This window comes from Plecotus auritus (assembly GCF_963455305.1).
Source record: "Plecotus auritus genome assembly, chromosome: X".
NCBI classification, from domain to species: domain Eukaryota; kingdom Metazoa; phylum Chordata; class Mammalia; order Chiroptera; family Vespertilionidae; genus Plecotus; species Plecotus auritus.
This window is the reverse complement of record NC_137784.1, coordinates 108,194,432-108,217,937: the sequence shown is the minus strand read 5'-3', so window position 1 is coordinate 108,217,937 and position 23,506 is coordinate 108,194,432. Positions and strand designations below refer to the sequence as shown.

The 23,506-nt window shown below is 37.8% G+C and overlaps 1 protein-coding gene across 14 annotated transcripts in view; it reads left to right on the top strand.

The window, feature by feature from the left end:
• The first annotated feature begins 1,354 nt into the window (after window positions 1-1,354).
• Window positions 1,355-23,506, top strand: part of SMARCA1 (SNF2 related chromatin remodeling ATPase 1) — an 80,438-nt gene continuing 58,286 nt past the window's right edge. For 3 of the 14 annotated variants that reach the window (XM_080653697.1, XM_080653702.1, XM_080653700.1), the window contains exons 1-9: window positions 1,361-1,740; window positions 6,783-6,869; window positions 8,789-8,955; window positions 9,292-9,392; window positions 9,499-9,599; window positions 12,270-12,449; window positions 18,589-18,744; window positions 20,124-20,255; window positions 21,475-21,543. In XM_080653697.1, coding sequence (XP_080509823.1) covers window positions 1,573-1,740; window positions 6,783-6,869; window positions 8,789-8,955; window positions 9,292-9,392; window positions 9,499-9,599; window positions 12,270-12,449; window positions 18,589-18,744; window positions 20,124-20,255; window positions 21,475-21,543 — 1,161 coding nt within the window. In that variant the 5' untranslated portion in view covers window positions 1,361-1,572. Of the gene's footprint in view, window positions 1,741-6,782; window positions 6,870-8,788; window positions 8,956-9,291; window positions 9,393-9,498; window positions 9,600-12,269; window positions 12,450-18,588; window positions 18,745-20,123; window positions 20,256-21,474; window positions 21,544-23,506 lie in introns of all 14 variants that reach the window. The other 11 variants (XM_080653694.1, XM_080653699.1, XM_080653698.1 and 8 more) reach the window with 7 other exon arrangements.

Below are 23,506 nucleotides of genomic sequence, written 5' to 3'. Positions count from 1 at the left end.
TAAATGAGAACACAATGAAAGTAAAATCAGAGCAAAGCTAGCTAGCGCCACCAGCCTCTCCTTTCCCCTATCAGAGACACATTCCTTCAATCACCAGTGTCTTGCTCATATCCTTTTCTCTGCAAAACCAGTCCCAGGACAGGATCTCACTCACAGTAAGGTGTAAATGACCAATAATAGCTTAAATATCACACTTTTAAAAAAAATATTAAGAGTCACAACTTTAAAACAAAAAGGAATTTAAGGTATTATCTCCAGGAACAAACGATATATTTGAGGGGGGCCAGCAATTGTGTGCCTTTCTGCATTTTGCAGAATTCACTCTTGATTTCAAATTGGTAATTTACCAAGCAGTGTTGAGGGAAATTAATCACAATTTCTTTACACTTTGGAACGTATTTGCTTCATTTTGGAAATTATAGGTTTTGTAACCGTTGTTTGCTATGTTTTGCTCTCTTTTATCTCTGAAATTTAAAAACTAGGAGGTAAATCTGCCCGTTATTGATAAAAATAAAGGGCGAGGAGAAATAGAAATGGTAATATTTGATAATTGATATTTGCACACTGTTTCACCCTTTACAAATGCTTTTATATTCGTGATCATGTATATTATTGGCACTGAATTATTACTAAATAATAACGAGTATACAAATATAACACACGCCGAAAAAATCACAGTAATTCAATCTAATTATTAATATTAGGCACTTACCATGAGTTGCCCAGGTTCTGTGGGGACCTTGACCTTGCCCCCAGGATTTTTACAATTCAGTCGTTATGGCAAAAGAAAGGCATATTGGCTATCTGAGAGGTATGAGTTGAAAATAGAACACATATGCGTAAAACCCAAGAGTCATTTTTGCCTTGGAAGGGTATGTTTGCCGCTACAATGGAGATTCAAGGAGTGCTTTTCCTTGTGCAGAATGTACAGAGGTGGGAATAAGCACCTCCAATCCATCGCCCCTTGGACCTGGGAAAGGGCAGTCCTGGGAGAGGAGGATGGAGGGAGGGAGGGAGGTGATTCTGGGTTTTGCAAATGGTGAGAAAGACCTTCGCCAGTACAGTTATAAACAGAGGAAAAGTTCTTTGTGCAGGAAGGGGAAAGCACCTCGATGTACAAAGAGCAGATTTAAGGGAAAGAGGATTCCTTGTGCACACATCTGCGAGGGGAGCTCAGGCTGACTGTTGGGGGCTTATGGGAATGGAGATTTGAAGGGGGCTGGAGGTTGTGGGTTCCCGCCTCCACTCCAGTCCGTGCCCCACACTCAGGCAACAGTTGGTCGTGTGGGGCCAGCTCGGGCTCGGAGTGGGGAGGGGGAGTCTCGCGATCGTTGAGGGGGGGGGGTGGGGAAAAGGGGGAGGGTGACGGGCGGGGGGAGGCCATGACGTAGGGTGGGTGGACGGAAGTGGGGCAGGGTTGAGGGTTATTTAAAGAAGGGGGGCCGAGCATAGAGGTTGGAAGCGGAGTGATTCCCCACCCCTGCTCCATCTAGCTCTTTCCAGTGCAGCCTGTGCCGCCGCCCAGGAGCCCTCGTTGCTTCCTCGCCTCTCTGCTTTTCCCGCTCCAACGCCATGGAGCAGGACACCGCTGCAGTGGCAGCCGCCGTGGCAGCCTCGGATGCGACCGCCACGATCGTGGTCGTAGAGGGTGAGCAGGGGCCATCCACCTCTAAGGAGGAAGGAGCTGCCGCCGCGGCCGCCGAAGCCACCGTGGCCACGGAGCAGAGAGAGAAGAAGGAGGTAAATCGAAGGGGGTGTGTGTGTGTGGGGGGGTGGGTGGAGAGAGATCCCGTGCCGGCCACTTGGAGGGCCCCAGACCGCGACCTTTTTGCGCCGACAGGTACCCACGAGCTCGGGGGGATGGGGGTCGCAGGCGCGGAGTGGGGTGGGGGCGGCGGCACAGTTTATAGCATTCGCTCCCCTCCCCCTTCCCTTCTCGCCGCCTGGAGGGCGGGGGCGGGGCTTGGGCGCGGGCGCTGCGCGGGGTGCAGGACGCCGTTATCCCAGGGATCGGGGGCTCCGGAGCCCCTCGGCAGCCCCCAGCCCCCTTCGCATTCCCGGAACTGGGGTAACGCGCGCGGTGGGGGGATGGGGCCGTGCAGGAACCAGCCTCCGCCTCTCCCTCTCCTCTCGCTCCCTCTCCCCCTCTTCCCATCGGCCTCTGCCTGGGAAATCTCGGCCCTTCAATCCCACACTCGCGCTAAAGGGGTTTTGCTGGGGCTTATTTTTTCAAATTTGAATTTCAAGGTGCCAGTGGTTGGGAGGCAGAGGACGTTCGTCCGGGGAGAGTTTTACTGCTCTGATTGGCAATGTTGGCCTTTTGGGTGGCAGGGGAGAAAAACCACATCCCCTGTTCTGTGGGTCCCCGTCTGCTGAGGTGGGGGGTGTCACCCCGAGAAAAGGAGGTCTCCGCGCCGGACCCCCTCCCGCCCCAGTTCAAACCCCAAACTGAGGAACCCTGGACGCTGGGCTTAGGAAAATTTCCAACGTGTGCACCCTCACCCTCTCCTGCCCCGCCCCCAACGGTATAGTGTTTCACTCCAGGGCCACCCAAATGGTCCCCCAATCCGGCCCCAAGCCTTTTGGGCTTCTTCCTCCCTCTCCTAGTAGACGCTGCTGGCTCCTGGACACAGGCAGGTTAAACAAAAAAATTTTTTTAAAAACCTAGCTTCGCCAGGATGAGCTGCTGCTAATATGCACGAGGGGACTGCTCAGACACGTATTAAAGCCAAATCCAGAAAATATGTATTATCTCCATAAGGCATATTTCATGTGGATCGAGACTTGCAAATAAAACTATGAAAGGAATTGCAAAATTGATATAAAAATAGCATGGGGCATAAGGATTTTTGATGTATAACAACATTGTAGCATAGATAATTTATGGGTGGATTTTTTCCCGTTTATGAATAGACATCACAATTTAAAAAAAACGGTGGGTAATTAAAATTATGGTTAAGAGATCTCAAGTGGCTTTGTCTGAATCATTATATCAGACTACGACCAAATGAAAAGCTTTTGAGGGAAATTTACATCTTTCGCTGTGAATTAGAATGATTTTAAATTCAGCAGTTGCTTAAGTGACATACTTTACTGTTACAAGGTTGACTAAACAGAAAGACAATTGTAGTGCTAAATGAAAACAGTAGAAAACATATGCATTTTAAACTCCATGCGATACTTGGATCAGTAAGACAATATTGATGATTAAAGCTGTGCTAAATACCAAGTGTCAATATAAATCAAATGTTGGGAAATTCAGAAACCCATCTAAGGTGTCTTTTATTCCCCAGACGAGGCAAATGTAACTGCTAAACTACCTTTTGTATGACTGTAAAGGTTGATGAATTTCCATGTTGAATACATTTTTTGAATTGTGAAAAGAATGGGAATCAATTAAAATAGCCTGTATAATAAGCACTGAGTTTATATATATTCAAGAGATCTGTAGCCTCATCAGAAAGTGCCTTAATAATGGAACCTTATTTGTCCACTCAGCATAGGGAAGTGAGGTGCTGCATGTCAGGAACTTTCTGGGTATCTGAAGTTTACTAGTACTTTAGTCATTACATCTTTTTGTTTTTATTTTAAATTTTTCTTGAAATTAAAATAGTACCAAAACATCTACTTAAGTTTTTTCTTATTTGTACCATTTCTTCAAATAAACTAATTTGGTAACCCCCCCCAAAAAAAAACACACACCACAACAACACTAAATATATTACACATTACCTTGACTCCTTAAATGGTGTACTAACAGTGCAAACTAACCTTTTCCTCATATCCATCAATTATTGTACTCTGTACAAAGGCATTAGAGATTTAAGAGGTTGTTTTCCCTCAATTAAGTAACCACCTCCCAGACATTTTCAGTATTGTGTTGGTTTTCCAATAATTTCTCAGCCTTCTCCCTCAATTGTCAGGCTGTTAGCTATCACTTTTTAAATACTTCATCTACTTTCATTAGAATTTTTTATGATAATGGGTGTAGATGTAAAAGATTGAAAGTAACTGTAAAATACAAAAATACAATTGATGCAGCGGGGAGAGGGAAATAGTTACACCTGAACACCAAGGAAAAGGGACATTACTGTAGGGGAAGTCACATTTTAATCCTGAGCTGCTGCCATCCCTTCTTACTGTTGACAGTGTGCCTTCTAGTGGTCTTTCTCATGTCATTTGCTGCGGTTTTTATTCTCTGTACTTTGGAAAGCAAGATTATTAAGCTTGCTAAGAATTGTATATCAAATAAAAGAAAATAGGCTCTGAATGAGAGCATTTTCATGAAGCATAAAGTAGATGAGATTTAGTGGATTGACTTCTGACATTTAGCTACAGATAGGTATTTTTGCTTATCTTCTGGTTCTTCAACTTTTTTGAAGATAGGTATTTTTGCTTACCTTCTGGTTTTTAAACTTTTTTTGATGTAAGTGATAGCTGAATAACTTCACTGTTAGATAATCTAAACTGGAGCTGGTATTTTTGGTAATAAAAACATCAAGAAAAAGGTCATGGTTTTTTAAGACAGGGCATCTTGATGACCTTAAGCTACATTCTCATGGCATCTCAATTACCAGATGATAAAATCCATAAGGAATTTATTAGAATAGCACAGTCATCTTTTATCTTTTCCTGTATGAGAAGCATATTTTTGAAAACATACACGTATACAAATAAGAAGGTGTAGAGGGTAGGTTTAGAATTTCTTATGGAAGATAGTGCCAATTAAGTAATTGCCCACAACTTTTAATAGCACTGTTCAAGATTAAGAATTTTAATTAGCATATAATTAAAATTTTATGGTATTTTACTGCAAGGTAAGCACAAAAAAAGTAATGAGTAAAATGTTTTTCTAATATTAAAGCCTTAATTTTTTATAAGTCCCACATTATTATATTAGGTATATATTTGTATATATGAGGTAAAGTAATTTTCACTGTTTTGAAATTTGAAAATGACTTCATATAGCTTTTCAAGGAATAATAAAGGTGTGGGGTTTGTTATCCAATTTTTCTTTAATTGTCGCTTTGAAAATGCAAAAGAACTTATAGTATATGTCATTTTAAAAGTGTGTGGTTGAGGGGATTTTAGCAGTTTTCTGATCTTATCCATCCAGGATTACATTCAAAACACTATATATATATAACACTATATATATATATAGCCTGTATAATAAGCACTGTAAATATATATTTACAGATATATATATATATATATTTACAGATATATATATATATATATATATATATATATATATATATCTGTAAATCAAGATGGCTGTTATTTGGATTAAGAATAACTGAACAATATTAGATCAGTGCTCCAAAGTAGAACCATGACCAGGATCAAATCTCTTGATTTTAGTTTGGATTTCCATAGAATAGAAATATTAGTAAATTTTGGAAGATATGTACATTAAATATTGGAGCCATGTTTTTCTTATGTTTAAGGTTACATTCTGTTTTTGATTTATGATCTAAGTTTTCAGGAAAAGGTTGACAAAAAATGATAAAAATGAACATAATTTCTTTAGTTTTCACAAAAAGATTTGTATATTGACTTGTGCAGTCTGTGTTAAAACTGAAATACTCTCAAATTTGGTACCAATGGGTAAATTTGTGTTTTTACTATTTTATTTCTTGATTTCTTGCAGGGAAGGACTTGTATTCTATATACTGATTTATATTTACAAGTACAAGCTTGTCTTTACAAAGCATAGAATGAATGAGATAAGCCCCCAGATAATCTCAGTATTTTTAAGTGAAAATAAAGCTGATTTTTTTTTTAATTTTCACCAAACTACAACGTTTTAAATACCAAAGGTTAATAGTTAATAGCCCTGAAAAACTGCTTCTACAAATATTTATGTAATATAAATATTTAAAATAGTTTTTTTCTCATTTGGAGAAACTTAACATAAGCCAAAAGTTTGAAACTGTACTAGTTAATTATTTTAAATATAAATGATCAATTATATTACTTTAAAAAGTTTAAATATTCTAATTAGAATATGGAAGCAATAAGACATAGTGTCTTTTCAGGAACAGAAACCACATTTTTTTCTTCTGAAACTCTGGCTTGTTTCCATTACATAATGTGTTAGTATTAATATTTACTTTCCTTGAATTCTTTGGTTTGTGGTTGATAATATAAGTATATTCTAGATTTATTATTTTATTATTTTAAGTATATTCTAGATTTAAAACCTTCTATTCAATGATTAGATTATCTTACGCTTTAAATGAAAAAAAAAGGCGAAAAGGTTCAGTGTTTCTCCTTTTGCTTTTTTAATATGTTTTTATTGATTTTTAGAGAGAGAGGTAGAGGGAGAGCGAGGGAGAGGAAGAGAGGGAGAAAGGAAGAGAGGGATAGAGGGAGAAAGGGAGAGAGGGAGAAAGAAACCTTGATTGGCTGCCTCCTGCATGCCCCCTACTGGGTATAGAGCCAAAACCAGGGCATGTGCCCAGCAACCTCTTGGTGCATGGGATGATGGTCAACCAACTGAACCATAGGGAGCCAGGGCTCTCCTTTTGGCTTTTATTTTATTTAATGTTGTTGCTCTGGCTTTCATAATTCTTTGGATTTTTTTATTGGACTTCAGGTGCACAGAACTGGATTAATCATAAGCCCTGCTTCATGACATGCTGTCATCATTGGTCCATGCATGGCTCCTATTTATTTATTTAGTATTTAAGTAATTTTTACTTTCTTCACATGAGAATGTTGATCACTTTAAAGACCTTGCTTTGCAATTTGATGATTTATTTTCTTTGAAATTCTAGAAAAGCGTTTATCCATTTCAACTCAAAATTGCTGCTAAAGTTTCTAAATCTGAAAAGGAAATGGACCCAGCATATGAAGAGAAAATGGTAAATATATTATTGGGTAGGATAGTGAATACTGGAGTTGATTTTTATAGAGGAGAAGTGAAAGATTTAAAAAAATACATGTGTATGTATAATGAGTACAGAATCATAGATTTTAGAATTGGATTTTTTATTGAATATATGAATCTCCACATTCTCAGATGAGGAAATAAAAGAGCAGAGAAACTATATGGAATATTTGGGACTAGCAACCACATAATTCTCCGATGAGAAATAAAAGAGCAGAGAAACTATGGAATATTTGGGACTAGAAGCCACATCGCTTCATTTTTGTTCAGTGCTCTTTACCCCATAATAAGGTGCTTTGTGCTAGAAGTACTTTATCCACTAAGTGAAAATACCTGTGTCAATATCAATATGGCTGAAAGAAAGCAGGTCACAAAGCCAGACATATTTTTTGCTCCCTCTCTCCATTGCTTTGGATTTATGAATGCTACACATTATGAAACATGTAATATGGTAATATGTCTTCTGAAGGGAAGGATATTTCCCAGTGCATGAAAATATTACATGTTTAAGCAATATAATCTTAATTTATGCTCATCTGCTTTGCTCTACATTTAATTATTTAATTTTTAGTCACTGAAATCCATATTTTAGGTTTAATTTAACTATATTTTTATGCTTGGGATTTTTTTAAGACCAGTGAATTTGGTAGACTTAAAGAGAAATTAACAGGTAGTTGGAACTGAGTTTTTTTTGTTGTTGTTGAGGGGTTTGTTTTTTTGCAGTAATATTATAAAAATAAATAGAGATGAAGTACATTTTTTGGTGCTTCATAGTGATTTTATAAAAGGCCATTCCTTAATGTTTAAGGCCATAGCTAACAAACAGTTAATGTTTTAACAACTTTAAAAACAACATTCCAGTGAGGATAACATAAAATGAAAAGGTTTTGGCCTCCTTCCAGCTACCGGTCTGAATATATTTGTCTAATTCTTGTATTTATGTTAATGATCTCTTGTAAGTTTCTGGTGTTATTAATTATGCATCCTTGATTAGCAATCAAATATTCTCTACCCTGTGAATAAAAAATCATCTTAATTATTTTCTTTATCTGGAATGAAACATATACATCTTTTGGTCTTTTAAGATTTTCAGTGAAAAGAGTTTTATTGCATTTACATGGTACAAGTTCTATGACCTTTTACAATGTATTGAGAAATTACATATCAATTTTCCATAGTAAATATACTATTTCATGTGTGTGTGTGTGTGTGTGTGTGTGTATTTTCCTACAAATCCTGCTTACTTTGGGGGGAAACTTTATATACTGTTACCATAAAACATAATTTTCCAGATCATTGTAATTGAAGAGAAAAATGTTTATTGCATTATTGTACCATACCATTGAAAATGTTTTGAGACAAGGTGACACTGGATTCTAAGATTACAGTTATTTCTAGAAGCAGCTTGAAAATTCTTAAGAGTTCAGTTTATTTTATATATATAATGGTTAATTTATATTTCCATATCTGGGATACATTATATATTATGATAATTTTGTTAACTGCTCAGGAAAATAAAATTGTTATGGTTTGGTAAGAGGATTTGCTTTTTGGCCACAACTCTTTAAGCAGGATACTTCTTATTGGGGGTATTTACTAAGCCTGGCAGATCATTTGGCTTCTGTTCAAAATATTTGAAAATACCATTATCAGATTTGGCTACCTGCTAGTTGTGGGAGCTTGAGCCAAGTTATTTACTCTCTCTGTACCTCAGTTTTATCATCTATAACAGGGGAAAATACTAGTACCTATCTCATAGGTTTATTAAGAGAATTAAATGGGTTAGTATGTTTAAAGCTTAGAACAGTACAAAGTAAGTACAGTATAAGTGTTTATTAAATAAATTTGAATAAAAAAGAAAATCATTACTTTTTATTTTGTTTTGTGAACTAGAAAGCAGACCGAGCGAAGAGATTTGAATTTTTACTGAAGCAGACGGAACTTTTTGCACATTTCATTCAACCTTCAGCACAGAAATCTCCAACATCTCTTCTAAACATGAAATTGGGACGCCCTCAGATAAAGAAAGAGGACAAGCAGAGCTTAATTTCTGCTGGAGAGTATGTTGACATCTCTCTCTACTTTCTTCTCTTTCTCTTCCTCCTGTTCCCCCTTCTCCCTCTCCTCATACATTCTTTCCCTCTGCACATATTCAGTATAATCTTAGGTTCAAAAAATAAGGTTATTGTTAGTACAAATATGTTTCATAGGCAATAATATTTTTTTCTCACTAGCAATTAATTAGTAAAAATGTAGGCTGGTTCTACCCACTTCTGAGCAAGATCCTAGGTAACTCATTGCTTTTTTTTTCATAAAAGATATTAGCAATATATACTGACTTAATTGACACCTTAGCATTTGGGTTGAATATGAAGATGTTTCTTTTTTCATCCCAGCTACCGCCACAGGCGCACAGAGCAAGAGGAGGATGAAGAGCTACTCTCAGAAAGTCGGAAGACATCTAACGTGTGTGTTAGGTTTGAGGTGTCACCTTCATGTGAGTACTTCATCATGTTGTGTTTTTTTTCTAATTTGGTTTTAGAAAAATTGTACTTGATTGTATTAATGAAAGTATGAGATATTGTTTTTTTTTTTTTTTTCAGATGTGAAAGGAGGACTACTGAGAGATTATCAGATTCGAGGACTGAACTGGTTGATTTCTTTGTATGAAAATGGAATCAATGGTATTTTGGCCGATGAAATGGTAAGGAGTTGGTAGCCAAAAATGCATTCTCAGTTATCAATACTTTTTTTTGTAAACTTGAAATAACTGAGCTGAACTGCCCTTCTGAGGTCTGGAGGCTAATTTTATTTAGTTATTATAGCATGAAAGGCATTTATAAAGTCAAGAATGGTTTCTTTATGTAACCTTTAGAACATATACGTCACTGGCCATAAAATTCTTTTTTTAAATTTCTTTATTGATTAAGGTATTACATATGTGTCTAAAATTCTTTTTTTAAAAAATATGTTTTTATTGATTTTAGAGAGACAGAGGTAGGGAGAGGGAGAAACATCCATGAAAGAGAACCATTGATTGGCTGCCTCCTGCACGCCCTCTACTGGGGATCGAGCCCACAACCTGGGCATGTGCCCTGACCAGGAATCGAACTGGGGAACCTCTAGGTCCATGTGAGGACACTCAACCAAATGAGCCACACACGCCAGGGCTAGCCACAAAATTCTTATTGTGAGGTTGCTCAAATGGCATAAAAACCTCCTTGTACTTTTGTTTTTGTTTGCACTTTGGCTTCCAGGAAGCTCAGAGCCAAAATGAATGCCAGAATGGAGCATCTGTGTTAATTTTTAATGGTCTGCTTATTGTGTGCCCTTTGTGCCTTATCCTATTCTTTACCTTTTAGTCTTATTTTCCTTGATCCCTCTTTATTTCTATTTCACTATTAATTTCTGTTCCATGTTTTCATCACAGGCCACCTGAAACGAGTTTTCATTGTAGGCTATCGGAATTTATTTGGGGAATGAGGCAGGGTGTATAAGCCAAATACTAAATGAATGAATGAATAAACCAAATAATAAACAAATGAATGCATGCATGAATGAATGTAAATGCCTCCATGTGTGAGCAACCAGAAAGTGAATAGATGGAATAAAGAATAAAATAGTAAAGAGCAATGTTGAGTCTTGACAGTTGAGAGCCAGATGGGAGTCAGGAAGTAAGCCATGAAATGACATATAAATAAAATGATCAAAGATAAAAAGTAAGGCTATTTAAGATGCTAATTTAGCTGATCAGGGAAGTATCTAAAGGCCTAGATTGGTATTTTAAGACCAAAGGAGTAAGATGGAATTTAAGAGAGGACAAGGGGAGTTCTAGATCTATCTGTCCCAGTGAGACTCATTTACATAACTACTCTAAAGAGTCTTCATATTGAATTTATAGTGACACCAGATATGATTTAATAACTAAAAGGGAAAGATACTTTAAGGAGTATAGAAAAATTGGGGGAAAAACAAGAAAAATATTAAAAGTAAGTCATAATTCTGCTACCCAGCAATAACCACATTGAACATTTGGGCATATTTTCAGTTTTTTCCCCTTCAGATGTATTTATTTTGCATAGTTAAGATTGTAGTGTATATATAAGTGTGTATTTTTATTTTTTTCACATTCATATGTATTTTCCACATACTTTAAACCTTTTTATAAAAATAATTGTTAGCCCTAGCCGGTTTGGCTTAGTGGATAGAGTGTCAGCCTGTGGACTGAAGGGTCCTGGGTTCGATCCAAGTTAAGGGCACATCCTCAGTTGTGCGCTCGATCCCCAGTAGGGAGCATGCACAAGGAAGCCGATCAATGATTCTCTCTCATCATTGATGTTTCTTATCTCTCTTTCCCTCTCCCTCTCTGAAATCAATAAAAATATATTTTAAAAAATAAAAATAATTGTTAGTTACTGCATAATAATCCTAAGGAGGTACTAACCATCATTTTATTAATGTCCTCCCTTATTGTTGATCATTTGGATCAGTTGATGTAGTGTGCATGTGTGTGTACATGTGTGTTATATAATAATGCTATTATGAGAACCCTTGTAATTTATTCTGTTCCTCAAATTATTTTCATAGGTTTTCTAGAAGTGGAGTTACTTGGCTAAAGAGTATAAACATTTTAAGCTTTTGATGTGTAGCATAGAAAACTGAAGCCGACAGAACTTTTAGGTTTAGGTTTATAAAAGAAAATATATACTTTGCATAGAGATAAAGCCAGAAGTTGTTTTAAAAGGCCATACAGTATAGGACATTGTTCCCTTTCCCATGGTTAGGTGGTATGTTCTTGGTGGTAAATATATTATTTTTAAAAGTCCACTGGACTGGATAATCTCAAATATCCTTTATGGCTTAAGAATTCTGTTATGTTCTGTTCTTTTATGGTTCCTTAGGTCTTCAAGGGTGTGAGGTAGTTATACAGAGCCACATGCCCCTTGACATGCATAGTCTGAATATTTCATGCCTGTGTTGTAGTGGTGGGGACAATGGGCAAGAAAGACTGGTATCTAAGCAAGCTGGTAAAATAAATGTGTCTTTGTGAAATACACACTCAAAATTGTTAATTTTGAAATGGTGGAAAAAATTACATAGTAGATTGTTTGCTTTTTAGGAGTTAAAGTCTTCTAAATAGAGAGTTACTTTGTTGAGCAACTTTCTAATTGCAAGTTCTTAGTTTCTTTTTGTGCTCACAGTAACTATTGAATTGGTATGGTTATTCACTTTTTAAAAAAGCAAGGTTTTTTTTTTTTAACTTTTCCCTATGTGAGATAGTTGACAAGTATCTTTTGTAATGTTGTTATTAACAGAATGTTTCATTAAATAAAAAATCTTCATGTATATTTTTTTCCTTGTGATGATAATGCAGGGTCTTGGTAAGACTTTACAAACGATTGCTTTGCTTGGTTACCTGAAACATTACCGAAACATTCCTGGACCTCACATGGTTTTAGTTCCAAAGTCTACTTTACACAACTGGATGAATGAATTTAAACGATGGGTCCCATCTCTTCGTGTTATTTGTTTCGTCGGAGACAAGGATGCGAGAGTAAGTGAGAAACAGGTTTAAAAAGGCAATCAAGACTAACATTATTTCTGAGGTTAAGTTGCATACTATTGCCATAAAGACATTTAAATTGGCTACTGCTACTAAATAACACTTAATTTGTGCTTACTTGGGCTCTGTTTCAGTGCTTTTTACTATATTAATTTCATTCTCACAACACTGTTATATGGTAGATGTGTTACTTAATAATAGACAATCCATTATTTTGCTTATCTGCATTTATGGTTTTTCTGTTAATCCTCACCAGAGGATTTTTTTCCCATTGATTTTTAGGGAGAGTGTAAGAGAGGGTGAAAGACAGAAACATCACTATGAGAGACACATTGATTGATTGCCTCCTGCATGTGCCTCAACCCGGGGCCAGGGATCTAGCCCTTGACCAGAATTGAACCCCACACCCTTCAGTCCAAGGGCCAATGCTCTAACCATGAGCAAAACTGACTAGAGCTGCATTTACTTTTAAGTAGCTCATTAACTTAAGCATGTTTGAGTTGTACTTTTAAGAGACATTTTATTTAAAAATGTTGTTTTATTAACAGTGTATCTCATCAGTAACTCTATCATTTGTGCTCTTTTGACACCAGAAATGTGTAAATTTTCATGACTTAAGGTTTTATATTTAAGTTTTTGACTTTTGACTTTGACTTGTATACATGCACACACATACATGCACACACATACATGAATGGAACCTTTTCAGTTTGTATTGAGAGCCTTGTGTTTTGTGTTTATGCATAGACACAGCTTTCAGCTTTGGTCATTGAATAGAAAAATATACACTGAGTGGCCAGATTATTATGATCTCTGAACGCATAATAATCTGGCCACTCAGTGTATATCCTATATAATAAAAGGCTAATATGCAAATTGTCCCCTCGACCAGGAGTTCGACCAGCAGGCAGGCCGGCCAACCGCCCATGTCCCCTCCCCCTGGCCAGGCCAGACCCCACCCATGCATGAATTCATGCACCGGGCCTCTAATACACACACACACACACACACACACACACACACACACACACACACACACTGAATGGCTAGATTATTATGCGTTCAGAGATCATAATAATCTGGCCACTCAGTGTATGTCTGCATGCATTCTTAGATACGAAACTCTTTAAATTAGCCTTTTGTCAATCTAAGCTACAATTATTTTGGGAGTGTAGAATTATTTTAAAAATAATAAATTGTGCTGAAACCGGTTTGGCTCAGTGGATAGAGCGTCGGCCTGCGGACTGAAAGGTCCCGGGTTCGATTCCGGTCAAGGGCACGTAACTTGGTTGCGGGCACATCCCCAGTAGGAGGTGTGCAGGAGGCAGCTGATCGGTGTTTCTCTCTCATCGATGTTTCTAACTCTCTATCCCTCTCCTTTCCTCTCTGTAAAAAATCAATAAAATATATTTAAAAAAAAATAAATAAATTGTGCAAAAATACAGAAATTAATAATCAGCTTAGAAAGCATATTATTAAACTTTGTCTTTATTTTGCCTCCAGAGAGCATAGTTTAGAGTATAAAGAGTTATTCTATTTTACATATTTTAGATAGGTTATCAAAATGTATATTCAAAAGAATGGTAGCATAATGAATTATGTAATTTTATTCTTATTTTGCTTGAAGAAAAATGATGAAAATTTATTTAAATTTAACTTATAAATAATTTTAAATATTGAACTCATACATTTAGAATTATAGGCTTGATTTTGCCCTGTGCCTAATATTTTTCCAGTAGCAGATTAGTCACTTAGAACTCTTTCTAATCACTACTGTTATTTAATGCAGCAATTTTCAACCTTTTTCATCTCATGGCACACATAAACTAATTACTAAAATTCTGCAGCACACCAAAAAATATATTTTTTGCCCATCTGACAAAAACCTAAGTATAATTTTGATTCATTCACACCAGATGGCTACTGTTGTGTTGGCTGTTGATTATTAATTTTTGTCTTTTTGCATAATTCATTATTTTTAATTTGACAATCTAAGGGAAAACAGATTAGTTTTCCCTGACTAAATAGGTAGCGGATGTTTTAAACATTCTTGGGGCAAACCAGTTGAAAATTGCTGATTTAATATTATATTACTCCTTATAAACTTTGTATTTCTAAAGTATTGAATTCTTTTTCCTGAAATTATATCTTGATGAAGATCACAAGCAAAATAGAAATATCTAGGCTTGTATTTTCATATCTCAGTAAAAATGTATGTCAGTGATTTTCAACTATATTATATAGAATCCAACAGTTTTATGAAGTATCTCTTAAGTATTTAATGACTTGTAAAGAAAGAGTGGATGCATTTAATTTGTGACTGCCCTATCTCTACCCCATGGGAAGTTGGCATTCTTCTGGTAGCTTCAACATTTTCTTAATTTTGAAAACCAATCTTCAAAATGGTATTTTTCAAATTGCCACTCAAAGGTTGGGAGTTAATCTTAGTGGGTGGTGACGACAATTTCATAAAACATTGAGATAGAATAGAATAGAAATGGTAGAGTGTTTTATACATAGTAAGGATATACATTGCTTTTTTCTATATACACACACTTGAACATGTATGTATATACTGGATTGCAACCTGAAATGTAATTTTACGATGGGCTATGGTCAAAAGAGTTTGAAAACCAGTAATTATTAATTATATAAATAATGTGCCTTATTCAACACTTAGACATTGATATTGGTATGTATAGAGAAAATCCAGGTCATTATGCATTGACAGATTTGAACCTTGGTACCACATGGGAAAGATATATTGGGCCTTTCTGGTTTCCTGGCCTTTTGTAAACATTATATGAGGTCAATATTTTAGTAATAAAAATTTGATGTAGGCGACAATAGGTATTTAATTGAGTTGGGAAATTATTAGAGGTATTCCTGGTCCTGTCTGATGCTAGTGTAGTCTTGAAGTATATAGAGGTATGATTCCCAAACATGGTGTTTTTTTTTTTAAATCATATATGAGCATTTATTCCAATAATGTCAGTAGTATGGGGAGAGCAGTTGGTCACCCTAGAAATTCTAATCTGATCCCCCTCGTGAGTTGGCTGATTATATACACACTAGAGGCCTGGTGCATGAAAATTCATGCACTGGAGGGGAGGGTCCCTCAGCCCGGCCTGCCCCCTCTCACAGTCTGGGAGCCCTCAGGGGCAGGAAGTGACCCAGTGATCACGGCAAGGTGATGCCCCCATCACACCTCTGCTGCTGCCACTGCCGGCAGCGCAAGCCTCAGCCAGCCCTGGTTACCTGAGCCTCAGGCGGCCCTGTGTGGCTGGGCAGCTGCCATCTGAGGCTTACCTGTGCCTCCGGCTGGCCCTCGGTGGCTAGGGGGCTAAGGGGACTGGGGGATCCCGGAGGCAGGCACATGGAGTGGCCCGGCCTTGCCGTGTGCCTGCCACCCTGGTGGGGCTGAGGGGACTGGGTGCCGCCATCTTGTGTCTGTGGGGTCGCCATCTTTGAGGGTGGGACAGTCAATTAGCATATTCCCTCCTTATTGGCTGTGGGTGCCGCCATCTTTGAGGGTGGGACAGTCAATTAGCATATTCCCTCTTTATTAGGTAGGATGAAGGAGAAGATAACTCTGTGCAGCTGTGAACTGCAAGTGTAACAGAAAGAGGAGGGGAGGGTCTGTGGTCAGGCCTTCATTGGAACTCAAAGTCCCATAACAAGGTGGCTAATCTTCTATGATGTTACAAACAGCTCAGCCCAGTTCCTAGGACCTGAGAATGGTCAGTTCCTGAGATAAACTCCTGGAGGGGGTCAGGGTCCTGGCACAGCAATCAAATCAAAGTGTGTCCTGTCCTTGGTCTGTTCTCAAAATGTATTTCTTTTCTGTGTAATGCACCCATTGAGGCATCTTATCTTTTTACAGCCTTGTTTCATCCTCCAGTTTCCCAGGATCTGTAAGAAAACCTCTTATCTATAGTTAGTAAGGTGAACAATTAAACAACTGTAGCTCTATTCTTATTATATGCCCTTCCCCAATATCAAGATCACTATGATCATGTCCCCTAACAAAATTATGTCTGAAGGAAAAAGATTATTTAGCAGTTTCTTTGAACATTTCAGTTAAAATCCAAGAAACCTGTATCATTCTGCCAAACATGATTTTTTTACCCTTTCCTTTTCCACTCTGGAGGCATCAGAGATCAGGAACATAGAAACAGGAGATCTGTTTTTAGTTCTGGCTTTGCTATGACTGTATGATGTTAAGTAGATCTTGAAGGGCCTTAATTTTGTCACATATAAAGTGGGAGCTTTTGGATTTTGTGATCTTAAATGTTTTGTCAAGATATTGAAATCTTTCAAGTAGTTAACAAATTTCAAAGCAGAGCTAATTTAAATTTTAAAATGTGCATATAGTCCATGAAACAGTAAGATGAACCATTAAACTGAGTGTTTCACAAAATCAAACAAGGATTAAGTGTTTGCAGGACTGAATGGGGTCTGGCACCCTGGTTCCCTTTATTTTTATTTCCAATTCCCCAAATATTTTAATTAACTTTTTTAAGTTGACTACTTCCAAGAGTGCAACTGAGATTTCTATAAAGGCTTTTTTTTTTTCTGTTCTTTACTTCAGTCCGGGCAATCCTTTTATACATAGTGGGCACTCAGTGAATATTTGTCAAATGAGTTCACAGTGTTTTGGTGCATAACTGTGAATTTATGAAGTAAAGACTTTTCAGTGAACAATTGATTTTGTTTATGCACTGTAATTTCAGATTTATAATACTAATCAACTCCACCAAATAGTTTTTGCTGCTCCCTGTTAACTTCTGTGGTTTTATTTTGACCCATTCATCTGGAATTCAGTTCATACAAGTTAAAAATGCTATCAGTTAATTGGCTACCATGTTGGCCACTGCTTGTGAATATTTAAAAATAGCTTTAAATAGGCTCCTTACTAAGGCAGAGCAAGTATCCTTTATAAAATCACATTTATAGCCTCATAACAACATCAGGAAGTTCACAAAAACATGAATAGGCTTTTATGACCCCTTAACCAAATATATGACTTGTCCTTGCTAGAGATCTCAAAGGGTTGAAATCTCTCATGTACATCGAGTTATTTCCATTTGTTAAAATTATATCATGTTGGTAATGCTTAGATCTTGCTAAGAATGTGGTATTCAGAAAGCAGTTACTTTGCCTATGTCCTTTTGGGCCCTTTGTGATATGAAGAGAAAGCCTAGTAATCTTTTGGTGATATATTCTGTACTTGTTTAAAGGAAGCCATTGCTTCTCTTTTATTGATGAACTAGAGGCCCGGTGCACAAAATTCGTGCATGGGGGGGTTCCCTCAGCCCAGCCTGTACCCTCTCCAATCCGGGACCCCTTGGGGGATGTCCGACTGCCTGAGGATCGGGCCTAAACCGGCAGTCGGACATCCCTCTTACAATACGGGACCACTGGCTCCTAACTGCTCACATGCCTGCCTGCCTGATCGCCCCAACTGCCCACCCTGCTGACGTAGTCGCCCACAACAGCCCCCGCCCCCGCCGGCCTGGTTGCCCCTAACCTCCCCTCCACCCTGCCAGCCAGGTTGCCCCTTATGCCCCCCCTGCTGACCTGGTTGCCCTCAACTGCCCCCCCACCAGCCTGGCTACCCCTAACTGCCCTCCCGCCAGCCTGGTCACCCCTTACTGCCCCCACCCCCCGCCAGCGTGATCACCCCCAACTGCCTGCCCCGCCAGCCTGGTCGCCCCTCACTGCCCCCCTCTGCTGGCCTGGTTGCCCCTCACTGGCCCCCCGCTGGCCTGGTCACCCCCAACTGCCCCCCCTGCGGGCCTGGTCACCCCATTCAGCCTGCTGCTCAGTCGTTTGGTCATCCCTCACTAACCTTCCTGCCAGCCTGGTTGCCCCACACAGCCTGTTCAGTCATCCATTGGGTTGTTTCGGATCTGACGGTTGCTTAGACTTTTATATATATAGATATATTAGCATGTCATCCCAATAATTGACACTGAGGTATCTTAGTGCCTCAGTTTTCCTATCTTTAAAATGGATGAGTCCAAATGATTTCCAGGGTTTCTTAGAATTTTTAATCTTCTTTTGATGCTTCAATTCTGTGTTAATCTTGTCAGCATACTCTAATATAAGGAATCTTATTTTGCATTAGGCTATTTTTATTCGTGATGAAATGATGCCAGGAGAGTGGGATGTTTGTGTTACTTCTTATGAGATGGTGATTAAAGAAAAATCTGTATTTAAAAAGTTTCATTGGCGATACCTAGTTATTGATGAGGCTCACAGAATAAAGAATGAAAAATCTAAGGTAAGCTAGTTCTCAATATTTTTATTAAAGGTTTATTTTACTATTATGTCTGTTTACTTCTCTATATTCAAAATAAAAAACTGAAGGAAGATTGTGATTTTATTCATGGAATATGAATGAAAATCAGTATTTTAAACACTTTTAGAGTTTAAATTATTGAATACAAAACACATGAAAATTGAGCACAGTTTTTAATGTAATGAAAATTGGGTGTTCATTTGCTATATCTGTTGCAGCCTAACTCTGTTCTGCAACAGTATTTTGATATTTTGTTAATATTTGGTGTGCAAATGTCATTTGCATTGGTTTATCTTTATTGAGGAGCTATCTTATGTATATTCATCTGGATTAGAAAAAGTCATTTCTTGGAATTATCTGACTTGTGTGAATTAAGAGTGTGGTGTTAACATAAAAATATTATATTTCTTGCCATTCAACTCCACCAACAGTAGGAAAAGCATCAGTTATTATGATGAACCTCTCTTTGGATCGCTGGGCTACTTTGAGAGAAATAGGGACAGAAGTGGAGCAAAACCACTAGGTGGATCATACTCCTTTCCTATTGGAACTAATACTAGATAAAAGGATGCATGTTAGAGAATAATTGTTTATTTGAGAGTATTCTAAAGATGTGTATTTTTATTGATAAGATTACTGTTCTTTTATACTTTTTGTGCTTTCATTTGTGTGGCCATGTATTTTGAAAGTCAATGTAAGATAACAGGGAAATTGGGCTCAACTCTGCTGTTTAAAAGTTGCAACCAGGTCAAGTTAAAACTTGGCTAGGCATGTAGATGACATAATTGACAGGGTGAGGAAGATATTGTGTAAAGTGACTAGCTTGAATTCCACAGAGTTCTGACTGTTTCTGTGAACTCAAAATGGAGACAATAAATTTTTTGAAGTGGGGGAAGGGTCTCAGGTATGACTCTAATCTGCATTCTTGTAAGTGTAGAAATGCGTATAATATTTTATTCAGTTTTGTTTTACTGAGGCAATGTCACCTGAACTAGAATGTTTTCCATAGAAAAATCCTTTTTAAGTTTTATTTTTTAATTATTATTTTTAAATATATTTTATTGATTTCAGAGAGGAAGGGAGAGGGAGAGAGATAGAAACATAAATGATGAGAGAGAATCATTGATCTGCTGCCTCCTGCTGGCCCCCTACTGGGGATCTAGCCCACAATCCGGGCATGTGCCCTTGACCAGAATCGAACCCCGGGACCCTTTAGTCCACAGGCCGATGCTCTATCTACTGAGCCAAACCAGCTAGGGCTAAGTTTTGTTTTATTCAAAAACTGTATTGGTTGGATAAAGGACTGAATGTTGAGTATTCTAATAAATAAAACAATGTTAACATAACTATTATTTCTCTAGCTTTCAGAGATTGTTCGTGAATTCAAGTCAACTAACCGCTTGCTCTTAACTGGAACACCTTTGCAGAATAACCTGCATGAACTCTGGGCCTTACTCAACTTTTTATTGCCTGATGCCTTTAATTCTGCAGAGGTAAGTTTAAGTCATATGTATCACGTATACTTTTCTTATGTTTTCAGGCATATGTTTTTAAAGCATAGAATATAGATTGAAATTTATAATTCTTTTTTCTTTGTAATTCTTTATCTGTGTGTTTTGGTTTTCTCAGAAAAGAGTTCTTAAGTACAAATTTTTCAAATGGGGATATTTAGAGAAATAGGTTTTTTTTCCACCTTGAGATTATCCTGCCTGTTAAACTTTGCTTATATCACATTGCTGCCACAACTTATGATTTGAGATAGGTTGAGTTCAGAGTAGTGCATTCACAGTTTTCTTTTAATCAAATTGGGAGGGCTTTCTGCAGAGTGATTTGGCAGGTGGAGTCTTTAAAATGATCTTTGCTTATTGTAGGCATTAACATTTGGTGAGTACTAAGGAGCTCATAGTATGCGATTAGAAAACAATGTATGTTGTGAATGTATGATTTATATTGCTTTTATCATGAACACAAGATTATGAATAGAATGATTTAAGGACTTTCGAGCTTGATTTTCCTCATTACTGATATTAATTGATAACAAAAAGTACCAAGTTTAGCTATCCATTGGTTTGTATACCTTATCTTGCTTTTGTTTGGTTTTTATTGTTGGATTAGCATTTTCATTATCATTATATGTCTTCGATTCTATATTCATACTCCTACTGGATAAAATGCTGTTATGGTATGGGAAGCCTAATAACATCGTTTTAAGGACAAATTGCTGATTGAGTTCCTGTATAATGGAGTTCAAATTTTGTTAGCTGCTCCAGCATTTTTCTATTTTCAGAAGTAAATAATATTGGCCATCACAGTTTACATATTTTGAAAGTGCTTTTTAATATATATATATATATATATATATATATATATATATATATATATATATATATATTGATTTCAGAGAGGAAGGGAGAGAAAGAGAGAGATAGAAACATCACTGATGAGAGAGAATCATTGATCCGTGCCTCCTGCATGCCCCACACTGGGGATGGAGCCTGCAACCCAGGCATGTGTCCTTGACTGGAATCGAACCTGGGACCCTTCAATCTGCAGGCTCTATCCATTGAACCAATCCACCTAGGGCTGAAAGTGCTTTTAAAATGAATTATTGCTATGTCAATTATATAAAAATTTATAGAATATTGAGTTTACATTAAAAAAAAAAACACCCCAAACCTGTGCACTTATTGCAGAATTTTCTCCCCTCCACAGGACTTTGATTCTTGGTTTGACACTAAAAATTGTCTTGGTGATCAAAAACTCGTGGAAAGACTTCACGCAGTGAGTAATAGCAGATAAGAAAATTTAGTAATTAAATACAGATTAGCAAGCCAAGAAACAGACTGCCATAGAATCTGTTTGGACTGCGGGTTTGCCTCTTGACTCAGTCTCACCACTTCTTCCTCTCAACCTTTCTGACAGCCTCTTTGGGAAACAAACTGTACTGTTTCCTCAGCCTCTCTATGGAATAGTTTTTTTTGCTTCTGCTCTCCCCAATGGATAATGTGGTCCTCTCCAGAAGAGACTGTTCACTCTACATGCTCCACAGGTCCTCAAGAGCACATCGGTATTCTCCTAGTTCCCCAATGCCAGTTCTAAGCCACTGCTTCTCCACTCATGTACAGAATTCTTCCTTTGAGACTCATGTTGCCACCCATTTTCTTCTCATCATCTGCTCATCACCAGGTGACTCCCTCACGTTTATTGAACACCAATTTTACATTCTTTGATAACTTCTCATATCATTCTAATACTTTCACTCATGTAACTCCTTTTGTACTTATTTTATTACCTTACAGAGACCTCCAGTCCTGGACTCCTGCTTTTTCTCTCCATCCATCAGCCTATTTCTGTGGTTACTTTTTTTCTGTAGCCAGCGACGAGCCCATTTTCTAACACTTGGACCACTCTTTTGTGAATACTCCCAAACTCCCTTGTTCTCTTGATCTTTCATTTCTGACCTGAAAGCCCTAAACTGGAGTAATGTAACTGTGTGTCTGTCTTGGGGTGTAAAGTCTGCTTCTGCCACTTAATTAGCAGAGTGACCTACTCTGTACTGAGGCTGCTCAACACTGATAAGATTATACAACTGTACAGTTTGGAACCACGATTTCATGTTCCCTAACGTAAGCTGGGATTTGAGGAGGCTAGTGATTCTTCACCATGGCTTTGTCCAGCATTCTTTCCCATTTCCTATAACAGCTATTTCACACCTCCCCTACTTCCCCAAGACTTCTATCCCAGGTATTCCGTGCCCCCTCTCCTTTTGCAGCAAGTAACAATATTCCTTTCTCAAAGAGAAAATAGAAGTCATTAGGATAGGAACTTCTTCAAGGATATCCATCTTCCAAAGGTATCTGCATGTGTGTTACCTTCTGTCTGAGTGGAATAGATGTTGTTTCTCTGGGCAGTGCCTAATTCTTCCCATGTGAACCATGGATCTCATTTCTTCCTGTTTCCTATGGAACTTTCCCCATAATGTATCCTTTTCTACTGACTGAATTTTCTACCTCTCCCTCGATATTGGCTTGTTTCCCTTAACATTCTCAGGTATCTCATTTATTAAATCCAAATCTACACCTATGCTAACCACCCTCACACATACAAAACAGTACCCCCTCAACATTGTGTCCCTCTCAGTGATTCATTTTATTTCTCACCCTTGATAGTTAAGCTTCTTGAAAGAGTTGTTTATCCTCTCCATTCCTGTTACCTAATCTCCTATTCACTCTTTTTAAAAATTAAGTTATGAAATTTTTATTAAAATGTTTATTTTTTAAAAAAAAATGTATCTTTATTGATTTCAGAGAGGAAGGGAGAGGGAAAGAGAGATAGAAACATCAATAATGAGAGAGAGTCATCAATTGGCTGCCTCCTGCACGTCCCCCACTGGGGATCAAGTCCGCAACCCAGGCATGTGCCCTTGACCAGAATTGAACCTGGGACTCTTCAGTCTGCAGGCTGATGCTCTATCTACTGAGCCAAACCAGCCAGGGCTCCTAGTCACTATTTTTTTTTAAAATGTGTTTTTATTGATTTCAGAGAGGAAGGGAGAGGGAGAGATAGAAACATCAATGATTAGAAAGAATCATTGGTTGGCTGCCTCCTGAACACCCCCTACTGGGGATTGAGTGCACAACCTGGGCCTGTGCCCTTGGCTAGAATCAAACCTGGGACCCTTCAGTCTGCAGGCCAATGCTCTATCCACTGAGCAAAACCAGCAAGGGCCCTAGTCACTCTTTTT